This window comes from Petaurus breviceps, unplaced genomic scaffold (assembly GCF_028583685.1).
Source record: "Petaurus breviceps papuanus isolate PSGF00001 unplaced genomic scaffold, PetGlider_PUasm1.0 90574, whole genome shotgun sequence".
Classification (NCBI taxonomy): domain Eukaryota; kingdom Metazoa; phylum Chordata; class Mammalia; order Diprotodontia; family Petauridae; genus Petaurus; species Petaurus breviceps.
The window spans coordinates 3,969,527-3,981,609 of NW_027187277.1; the positions used below are offsets into that span (position 1 = coordinate 3,969,527).

At 35.0% G+C, this 12,083-nt stretch overlaps 1 protein-coding gene across 5 annotated transcripts in view; it reads left to right on the forward strand.

Moving 5' to 3' along the window:
• The window catches only part of RPS6KA3 (ribosomal protein S6 kinase A3), a 116,830-nt gene extending 110,234 nt beyond the window's left edge, over positions 1-6,596 (forward strand). For all 5 annotated transcript variants that reach the window (XM_069063430.1, XM_069063434.1, XM_069063433.1 and 2 more), the window contains one exon: positions 359-6,596. In XM_069063430.1, the coding sequence (XP_068919531.1) occupies positions 359-481 (123 nt within the window). In that variant the 3' untranslated portion in view covers positions 482-6,596. The remainder of the gene's footprint in view (positions 1-358) is intronic.
• The last annotated feature ends 5,487 nt before the right edge of the window (positions 6,597-12,083 follow it).

Below are 12,083 nucleotides of genomic sequence, written 5' to 3' on the forward strand. Positions count from 1 at the left end.
GTGTGTGTGTGTGTGTGTGTGTGTGTGTGTGTGTGTGTGTGTGTGTGTGTGTGTGTGAAGTGTCTCAGGCCAGATCCAAGCCCAGGTCCTCCTGATTCCAGGGCCAGTGCTCTACTCACTGTGCCACCTAGCCGCCCTGCACTTAATTCTTAATAAGGGTCAGAGTTGTTCAATGTGACTGCAACAAAATAATTCCCAATGCCATCCCACCAGACAAAATATCTGCTCCATTTCCCACCCTAAACTTGATCCTCTTTTGTCTTTGTGTGTTTTAACCAAGAGAGATATTTTAGCCTGGTGGTTTATCTTAATCATACACCTAATATAATTCAACTAAATATTTTTTTTACACCTTTAGGGTGCTATGGCAGCTACATACTCTGCTCTAAACCGCAATCAGTCACCAGTTTTGGAACCAGTAGGCCGCTCTACACTTGCTCAGCGGAGAGGTATTAAAAAAATTACCTCAACAGCCCTCTGAAGTGACCTCAACCATTTATTTGGTACCATGGTATAAGATGATAGCACAAATCATGGCAACAGGTAGCAAATACCTGAGAGATACCTGCAAGCACACACTGTCCCAGCTGGTACCCATAATGCTGCTGCTCCTGCTTTCATCTGTTCTCGCTTTAAATGATTGTTGGCAAGTTAGACTTTTCTGGAGCTTTGGATGGAATGAAAAATGGAAATAATGAAGATATGTTCACTGAATCAACCAGAAGAGTCATGAGCACCACCTCTGTCATTAAACAAATATATATACACATATATGTTTATATGTGTGCATATATATATATATGTGTGTGTATATATATATATATATACACACACACTGAATAATAAAAGTACTCTCTACCATATAGCATTATTTTTATAGGGAATATTTCTTGTCCCCCAAAATATTCTTTGTTACTTATAAGGATGGACAGTTTCTGTTAAGCACTTAACTTAAACAATCCGTTTATATTAGCACTGTATCCTTTGTGCCATCCAGCATTTTGTATGTTTTTGTAAGCAATTCATATACAGTACATTTCTGTACTGCTTTCTTTAATGTATACATGCCTTGTTTAACTTGGACCTTAATATGAATCAATTTGAAAATTAAATCTGGTTAAGCGGTTCACCTGGATTAATCAGTATTGTTGGACAGCTCAAAAATTGCCTGATTGCTCAACAGCTATTGAATGTAATACTATGATCTTGTACAAACCCTTCCTTATGTCTATGTCACTGATTTTATTCTTAAAGTGAGATGCACTGTCATGCAAATCTAGGGAGCTGTTGTGATAAAGGAAGTCGAAATATTGCAGTTATGCATGTGTGGCAAGGTGTCAAGAATATGCCAGAAAGTAAGCCTATCCATTTTACAACTCTGTTGGTTTTGTTTGTTTTTTTCTTCTTAGTTAAGAAATCTTCCCCCTTGCACTTTTTAATCTTGAGTGGTATTGGTTGTTTGTAGTTTAGTTTTTGTTTTAAGTTTTATTTGGGAGTTATAACTGTAAGACAAGGAGATAAGAAAAGATCATCAAAAACTCAAGCTGTGGTATTAGGTGCTGGTTTGAAATTGATCCTTAAATCACTGCTCTTCATTTGAAATTGAACTTAGACCTTATCCTATAGCAAAAAGTATTCTTGACCATCCAGTATCAAATTGGAAAAATTAAAAAAGGAATTAGTTCATCATTGTGAATGATTTTATAAAGTCCTGAATACCTGGAGTCAGGATACTTCCTTCTCATTAGTTGGTCACCACATTTACCTAGACTCTCAGCATTCATCGAAGAGATATAATTTGGCAGGTATCACTGTTTTGTTTCACCATTGAAATTTATGCAAACATGATTGCCCACATGAAGTGGTTGAAGCAGTCCTCTGCCAAAATACCAGATGTCATATATGCTTGTTTTGCAAATGTCACTGTTACAGACCATGATAGTGCTTAATTTACTCAGTTCCCTTTCTGCTGTTAACTAATCAATCATCAGTATCATGAAAGATCCTTGTGAAAGGAAGAAATAAGCTAATTTACCTCATTCTGAATGTGCTTAGTTAAATCTTATATACTAAGCCATATAAATCAGAAACTTTTCCTGCCAAAAGCTTTTATTATTTCTATAGAAGAGTATAAAACAAGAAGGCTTTGATTTGGTTTATCTAAACATCTTATGGCAGCTGCTTATCATGCCTTAAATTTGTGAGCTAGCCTATTAATTGACATCCTATAAATTTGTGCTTAGAAATACCAAGAATAGAAACAAGACTGGGTTCTGTATAAGTTGTGTAGTTTTTAATGATTTTGAATGAAAGAAATAACACAATTTCCATAACATCTCATAGATTGGAAGTGAGTTAAATGACAAAAGGGACTAAAACTAAATAAGAAAGATTATTGCTGAATTAAATACCTGTACCCCAAGTTATCCATAATGGTTATCAGAAATCAAGTGGAATAAGATCTAATAACATAACATAGGTGGGGCACTAGAAAGAAACTTTGAAATTCTTGAAGTATTTAGCATAAGTAATGCTGATATCTAGGAAAGTATTCATGTTTTCTCCATTGCCTGAAAAGAAGAAATATTTTTCATTGACCTTGACTGAACTAAGCATGACTCACATTGACATCCTTTAACATTGTTTTTTTTTTTAATTATGGTCATGATTTGGGGCAGGACAAGATAAAATTCAGACATATTTTTTTGTTTGTACTAAAGTTATTTTACTGACTAAAATTTAAAGGCATTTGTCAATCATAAAATTGTCTATTTGGAGCAGGGAAAAGGACATTAGAAATCATCCAGTCCCATCCTTTCATTTTACAGATGAGGAAACAAGCCCAGAAACATTAAAACCTCAGTTTCCCTCACACTAAAAAGAGTGTTAGGCCCTCTAAGCTATAAGGTTCTGTGATTTGAAATAACCTGTGCAAAGTCACATAGCTATTTGGTAGATGACAAACTGTAGTGTAACGTAAAGAGTCTTGAATTTGAAGTCAGTTACTCTACATTTTATTACTTGTGAGACCATGTCACCTCTCTGGGCCTCATTTACCTTATCTGTAAAATGAGGGAGATGGGCTAGATGACCTATTAGAAGTTCATTCCAACCCTAGAATCTTAAGACTTCCCAATCCACTTGATAAATTAAAAGTTAATTTTTCTTAGGATTAGCATTCATTCAGCAAATATTTATTAAATACCTATTATCTTCTGAGGCACAGATTAATAAAAGAGTGCCTGCCCTCAGGGAGCTTATAGCTGATAAGGGAGACTATATACACAAATAATACAAAGCATACACTCTATTATTGGATGCTCTGATTTTAACATTATCAAAGAAGTATGATTTTACCTGCTAAATTTAGATAAATTGTCTTAACTCTGTAAATAGCAATTCACATAATCACAAAGCTATCACAGTTGGTTAAAAAGCAGGTTATGAGAATAATTCAGGGCCCATTTTTTTTATCAGACTTTACCTTTTTTATTAATTGCTATGAATCCAGTTCTTCCACATTTCTCCAGTTACTGTATTAACATGGATATTTAATCTTATCTCCCTCACCAATTAAGCTATCATTTAGAATCTACAAGGTAATAATTCTGTTTTGCAAAGGCTTCCTCTTTTGACTTCTTGCATTGCCATTAATGAATAGGAGGCTTTTTAAAAATTAAAGTATTAGTTATTAGAGAGCATTGGTTAAGGGCAGCTAAGTGGCGCAGTGAATAGGGCACCAGCCCTGGAGTCAGGAGGACCTGAGTTCAAATCCGGCCTCGGACACTTAACATGTATTAGCCATGTGACCTTGGTCAAGTCACTTAATCCCAGTTGCCCTGCCCTCCCCCTTCCAAAAAGCAAAAAAAAAAAAGAAAGAAAGAAAGCATTGGTGGAAATGGAAAAGAATTTGTGGAGATCTCTAAATGAAGGAAAAAAATAGGTTATTGATACCTGTGGTACTCTGCAGATCCACATATAACCACTCTTTTTCCAGTTGATGGATCTGTACAGCTATACTAGATAAGCAAAGCAGTCAGAAACAACTTAGTGCTATTTCTATCTATGAAATTTTATGTAAGTAGTGTGCTTTGAAAAAGCCGTTTTTCATTTGGTTCATATGTGACACAGTGCATCTCAAAGAAATCAAAATAACCAAGTGACTTTATTTTCTTAAACCTGAGATCTCAGTCTCATGTTCATCACTTTGTTTTGACTAGTCTTTTTTTTAACTGTTTGTTTAAAAAGATCTTCTACCTCTTAAGGCACTTTTCTCATGACTGCTACCCAACCTTGAAGTTTATGATCAACAGTTTAGGTTTTTGTCCTGGTGATTACTACCAGATCTTCCAGCAGAAGTGCAGGTAGAGGTTATTGGACATGGAAAAAAATGGATATAATTCAGAGGAACCTCAAACAAAACTTCAGAGCTAAGTTGCCAGTTATCCTATGTAAATGTATGAAAGAGGATAGAGAGGCTGGCTATAATACTAAGTAGATTAGTTCTGTAATCTAGTGGGGTAAAGATTTTTATTTCTATTGTAATCATTATAATATTGAACAAAACATACTGAGCATTTTCAACTGATGTATTTAAAACAAAATTTTAAATATAAAGCAAGGACATAAGAATATATAGCTTGTTTTGTTTTATCTTAGTAAATGTAGTTTACAGTACCTCTAAAGCTTTGCTTCTTTATTTGGAAGAAAACAGTAAGCTTCATGGTATGCCATTCCTTGGTAAGTTTAAAAATTATTGGGCAATGAGTTTTAACTCAAAAATGATGTAAATTTATTAGCTTTATCTTAGCTCTTATCCTAATCAGAAAGGGAGGTGTATACATGAGGGATATAATTATTTTGCAGTTTTTGCTGGGGGTGGAGGGATTAGGGTGGGTATGTACTTTAACAGTTTTTAAAAAAGAGAAAAATCAGATAAATATTTTTCTACTATTATATAATTATACTTTATACTAGTTTCTCTAGTATGGCATGCCAGGAAGCCCAGGGTACTATATCATAAATTAATAATGTATTGTACCTTTTATTAGGCAGTTAAAGTAGCATCAGATGCTTGGCACTACTGCCACAATTATGAAATGCTCATAAAAGATCAAATATTACTGAACAATTTAAATGATTAAATTATTCCCAAGTCTGATCTAGGAAATTTTCCAATCATATTGTTAATGTATAATCTAAGCTATTTCAATTGTATACATGAACAATCCTGGAAAGATACTGCTTGTATTCCTGGCATAATTCGTCAGGTTTTGTAATCTTTAAAAGAAATGAAAATTTATACTATGAATAAACTTTCAAATACATATATACACATATATAATGCCACCTTTTTCACATACTTTTAATTATTGTATGCCAGTTGGATAACAGCATATCATCTCAAATTAAGGTTCTGTCTCTTAACATCCATCTGTGAAATTGGGTTCCTGAGGTTTTAATATATAACCTGGCAAGAATATGATGAATCTTATTGAGAGTAAATCTCATGAGATAATCATTCAGTGAGACATTTTAAATTTTGTTGGAGATTTTATGTCTTGCTATTTAGGGATGTTTCACATTTAGAATATCTAGGGTTGTTTTTTTTTTTTTTAAGTCAATGGAAAGCCTCCACGATTTTTGTCCAAACTATATACATATATTTGATAGCCATCAAAAATTTATTGTCAAGAATGACTTGTTTTATACATGAAGTTTATGCTAATCACAAGCCCAGTTGCTAACAGTCCTGAGGTAAATATGTTTTCTAATCTTTAACAAACTGAGTTGCTACTATTAAAGAGGAGACTAGTCTAAAATTTTGTTACCTGAAATACCATCTTGGAAAGATAGGATAATTTGTAATTATGGCTGCTTCTAAGGCAAAATCAAAGACATATTTCACAATAGCTTTGCTAAATTAATTAGAAGTCCTCTGAGGTGGGTGTGGTAGAAGTGTATAAAATCAAAGTGATTGAGAAAAGTATTGTTTTTGAAATTAATATTAAATTCTTTGCTGTGCAAAATAGGTTCTGGGATTTTACTGATGAGAAATATTAGTTAATGTTTTGTAGAGAAAGCCTTTACAACAAAGTAGGTATCCTTAGTGTTCTAACTTTTTTTGAAAAAACAAAATCTCAGGTATTTTTACATCTGAATTAGATCTCAGATGAAATAGTGGTCATTCAAATTTACTTTGCCTTAAGTATACCTGTGTTTTGAGTAGGAAATACCTGAAGGAGAACCCCAAGATAGTACTTTAAATGAAAAGGCAGTATTTTTTTTTCTTTCCCACAATGTGTATTTTAATAAGAAAAAGTGTGATGTTCTTATTCCCTTCTTAAAATGGGATACCTATTAGTCACTTTTCATGAGCATAACTGAGTGTTAAATATGTTGAGGTTCAATAAAGAAGATTCATTGTTATCTGAAAATTATGGATGGATACAAGACAATAAATGAGAAAGAAGACATTATGACAAAACAAATAATTACAAGAGTATGATAATGAGAAAATTTAAAGCATTCAAAGCCAGAACTTCAAATGTGTGTTTCCATTGCATGTTTCCCCCCAATAAAATCCCTTTAGTTAACTTATGGAGTCAAGAAACATGTATGTATATTTTGAAAAAAAATGTGACGTGTTAACTATTAATATACAAAGTTTATATAATATATGGGGAAGCACATTTTGGAGAATGACAACATCAAAAATTTACTAAGGAATCTAAAGTGTCCTTGAATTTAAGATTGCAAAGCACTGAGAATCAGGAAAAAAAAAAAACCACTGACCTCCAGCATGTGGTATCATTGAATCAGAAGGATCTGTATTTGTCTACTCATTGGGGGAAAAAAATAAATTTTTCATTTCTTTTATAAGGACATAAGATTAATCAACAAGCATATTGAATATTTACCATGTGCTAGGTGCTAGGGATACAGAGAGAAAAGTACCTACCCTCAAAGAGTTTATGTTCCATCAAAAATCTACATATGTGAGTATATACAAAGGAAATTTGGAGTGATGATCAGCAAAGGCCTCGTGTAGAGATGCCACTTCAACTGAGACTAGATGTATGGATGGAAGATGGTTATGTTATGAATGAGGGCCAAGTTGGCTGGAGGACAGGATGCAGAAAAGGGAATTAATAAGCCTGAAAAGGTAGATTGGAACTCAGTTGTAAAGGACTCTGAAAACCAAACAGAAGTTTGTATTTTGTTCTAGGGGCAATAAGCCATTGGAGCTTCTTGAGTAGGGGAGTAAAATGTTCAGATCTGAGCTTTGAGAATATCTCTGATAGCTATGTAGGGAATGCATTAGAGGGAAAAGACTGGCATTAATCTAGATGAAGAGAATTAAGGGCAGCTAAAATGATTGTTGACTGCTGGGAAGGAAATTATGATCATCTTGAATATATTATTAAAGCACTCCCAATTAAGAAATTTATTTGAAGCAAAAGTATCTTAGTCAATTAATTAGCCCACAGTGTTAGAGGAACCTGGATTTTCTTATGTGTCCTTACCTACTCCATCTCTTAACTCCAAAAAGAAATTGTAGAAATTAGCTGCTTTTCTTTTTGACCTTTCTACTTCTGGCAAAAAAAAAAAAGGAAACAAAGCCAAGTTTATTTTGCCCTAGAGGGTGAAACAATACCAAGTTTTGGGGGTTCTGGTTTTTTCAAAGGTAAGACTAGTTTATTCCTGATTCATTTACCTGGAAGTAGCAGGATCATAGTATTTAAAAGAGATGACGCCTTAGAAAGCATCTAATTGAACTCATTTAACATTTGCTGTTAAATGCTGCAACTGAGTGCAGGGAAGTTACTGCAAAGTAGTATGTTTCTCTTTGGAACAACTCAAAAATACGAAATATTTTGCATGAACTATTGTTAGGTCCTTGTGGGGATCTTCTTTTTTCCCTTCTTGGTAAATTGGCAAAATGAGTAGAATCATAGATTTTTAGCACCGTAAGTGACCTTAGATTAGTCCAACTCTCTCATTTTTACAGATGAGCAGAGGTTATGTAATTTACCGTAATACACAACTAGCTACTGGCAAATGTAGAAAGAGTTCATTTCCTAGTGGTTGGTGTACTTCAACTTGTACTTAGGTAGTTCCCAGTGCTTTATCCTTAGTGATGCTCTCATTGAGTATTTTTAAATTAAAAATTCAAGAAAGTGCCATTAAGTAAAGATTCCTTATGAATCTATTAAAATTTTTCTGTTACTGTTCTAAGCTTAAGGAGGTCTTTTTGAAAGCATACAGTAAGGACATGACTTACAAATATTAGAATTTTAAAATAACCTATATATTAGTTCTCATAAAGGTAGCAAAGATAGCGGTTAGATGAGCTACATTTAAGTAGTCAGAATAGGTCCCAGTGAGAAACATTCCTGAAATAAAGGATTAGCTTTAGCATCAGGAAGACCCAAGTACAAGTCTTTCCTCCGACATTCTTGACTTTGAGATCTTGGACAAGTGAGAAGGAATGTTATGACTGAGTTTCCCCACATCACTGAAATGAGGATCATAGCCTTATGGCAGCTGGTGGCAAGATGAATCAAGTGCTGGGTCTTTAGTTAGAAAAGCCTGAGTTCTAATCCAGATTAAGATACTAGCTATGTAATCCTGGGCAATTCACTGAACCTCAGTTTGCCTTGGTTTCCTCAACTGTAAAATGGGAATGATAACAACCCCCACTTAAAAGGATTATTATAAGGATCAAATGAGACCTTTTTTTAAAAAATAGCACAGTGCTTAGCACATAGTAGGTGCTATATAAATTCCTACCCCCTTCTTTAGTGGTAAAGGACTTGAGAGTTTATATAGTCTAAACCTCTTATTTTATAAATGTGTAAACTGAGGGCAAGAGAAGGCAAAGTGATTTGCCCATGATCACAGGTCCTCTGACAATCTAATATTTATTCCTCTCCCCCACAAGTTGAGAACAAAAATTTATACATATACATGTATGTATCTGTATACACAAATATGTATATATACATGTTGGGTTTTTATTATATGTGGGGGTTTTGGTCCCAACCTATAGCAGTGTGGCATAGCAGAATGCAATGTATATGTGTTATACATTGTTGTATGTTGTGTATTCATATTAGTACATAGACATTTGTACACAAATATACCCTGCTTCATTTTTTTAAAGCACTATATACAAATTAAATAGGTAGAAAACCCTTAGGTAAAAGATTTTTATTTAACCATAATGATCATTCTTTACCTATTCATTAAGGGGGGAATAGGCAAATGGGAGAAAGTGGGTCCTACCAAAGTTAGTGATTTGTGGTCACTTTTCCCCTTATTTCCCAGACAAGAACACTTTCCACTATATTTGGACATTTATTTAACATTTCACTAGATTACCAGCTGTGACTTTTCTCCAAAATATATTAGCACACACTTTTGCCTATGGTTCATAGAGTTCTGCCCTGTTTTCTGTTACAGTGATAGTAGTCTTGTATATCTCCAATCATACCTACAAATTCTCACTCATTGAGGGAAACTTTCTGCAGGTAGCTTCATACAGCAGAACTCCTCTTTTGAAGCAAGTACTAGTAATTGATCCCTCGGGAGCCATAAGATGATAGAGACTTCTCATCCATAATAAGGCCTTATTGGAAATTAACTTCTAAGTAGGAGTTGGTATTTTCTTTAAATGCATTCTTATGAAAATGTAGGAGAAAAGATTTCTTCTTTACACTGATCAGCAAGAATCACCTTGTGCATCCTCTTAGCTAGGATATTTATGCTGTCATCTGCCTACTGAAAAAAATATATAGGTGGCTATGTTAAATTAGCAAAAGCTTTTTTCAGCTGCTTTTGAACCTTCCAGTTTAATACAATGGGATTCTCAGAGCCATAAGTCTCTTCATTTCTGTTCTATTGCACCTCTAATGAATTCTCCTGGTTTCTTTTTTTTTTTGGAGGGGGGAGGGCAGGGCAGTTGGGGTTAAGTGACTTGCCCAAGATCACATGGCTAGTAAGTGTTAAATGTTTGAGGCCGCATTTGAACTCTGGTCCTCCTGACTCCAGAGCCGGTGCGCTATTCACTGTGCCACCTAGCCACCCCCTCCTGGTTTCTAAAAGAGAAGGATGTATGGGCAAAGGAGAATTTGGGTTAAATAGGAAAACTGAAGGTGATTTAGAGGACTTTGGACTTGTGAAGAAGAGCAGACACTGAATTTGAGGAGGAGACATTTGAGAGAACTTGAGAAAAAGTTAAAGAATGACACAATCTGACAAAGATTCAGGAGAAATGAAGAAGGTAGTTGAAGACAAGGTATGTATGAAAAAGTAAGCAAACAAATTGAGACAAAATATAAGGTCAAAGAAAAGAGGAAAAGGCACTAAGGTATGTGTTAGTCTAGTTAAGGTGTTAAAGAGGCGAGTTGTAAATATGGACAAGCAGTTTGGATGACAGGGATTGAAAATCTGACCACTATTAAGAATGGAGAGAGCAGGATAAATAAGAGGTAACCTTTCACTAAGTGTAAATTTTGTGTATCTACCAGAGCCAAATGATTGCCATTTGGTTCAGGCTAGTATACACTAAAAGAGAAGGTTAAAAGGTCTTAAGGAACAAGAAAAAAAAGTCTTAAGGAATATCTCTCCACATTTCTGGTTGTGAGAAACAATGAAATTTTCCTGAAAAAAAAATGGAAAAGGGACTTAAGTTGCGGGGAGGGAAGGGGAAAAAGTTGGGAGGAGGGGAGTAGAAACAATCAGAAAAGGCAAAAAGATAGCATGACCTGTGGAAGAATGCTGCATTGAAAGGGAAGAATTACTGTTTCCTTGGAGTTTTAAAAAAGCAAATTTAAAAGTTTTCCCCAAAAAAAGGAAGCTAGCTACTATGAAGAAGATGAAGTCATTTATCATCTAAGGAATAATAAAGAAGATGGAAACAGAATATTCAGGAAAGGTCAGAGGAAAAGAGTAGTAGTAGCTAATGACTCCTAGGTAAAGGGTGTGGAATTTTTTTGTCAGCCTAATAACATTAGAGATCCATTGCTATCCAGGGACACAAATCCAAGACATACACACACACACACACACATATATAATGTCAAAGCAGGTAACTACAACCCACTTCCTCTGATTCATAAATGAAATGCCAGAAGAAACTTAGAAAGCATTCCCATTCATTTTCCACCTGACAAATCTGGATTTCATCGTCTCCAGAAATTCATCTTCCTGAAAGATGGAATCAACTCTGAAATTCACATCTGAGTACCCTCTACACCTGGGGTCCCCCCTCCCTCTAACTGTAGAAGTGTGGAAGCTGGAAATCAGAGAACCCCTCCCAGATCCTCCATTTAAGTTTGGGGCTCAGGGTACCACCTGGCTGCAGGACTTTTACATGCCTCCATGCTAGGGATCTTACCATCCAACCCACTTTTCATAGCACACACATCATCCAAATAGCTATCAAATATTCCTAAAGCACAGACTTAACCATGGCACTCCCTGATCAAAAAGCTTCAGTGTCTCTGTATTTTTTCCAGCATAAAATATGAATTTTTCTATTTGGCAGCTAAAATTCTTCATAATCTGGCTCCAGTCTATTTCTGCAGAAGGTACACATGAATTCTCTTCATGTACTTAATGTTGCAGTCAAACTGGCCTTTTTGCTGTTCCCATCTTCCACTTCTGCTCCTTTGCACATGAAATCTCCCATGCCTAGAATTTCTCTCCCTTCTGTCACTTCTTAGATCCCAGCTCCCTTTCAGCCTCCTCTTAAATGCCATTTCATTCAGTTCCCCCTTTCCTGATTCCCCTATTGTTAAAGCTTTCCCCACATCACTGTTTGTATATCCTGCATTTACTTATTGAAGAACATGTATTCCCCAAGCAGAATGTAAGCTTCCTGAGGGCAATAATTGTCTTACTTTGTTTTAAGTGCATGTCACATAGGTGCTGAATAAATACTTATTGATTAATTGAAGAGATGGCTGGTGAACATCTGGAAAAGAAAGAACAAAAATAGGTAGTTCAGGGAAATTCTGGCAACTAAATTTTAGCAAAGTTTGAGAGTTTCTCATACTATCACTGCAGGGGGGAAGGGG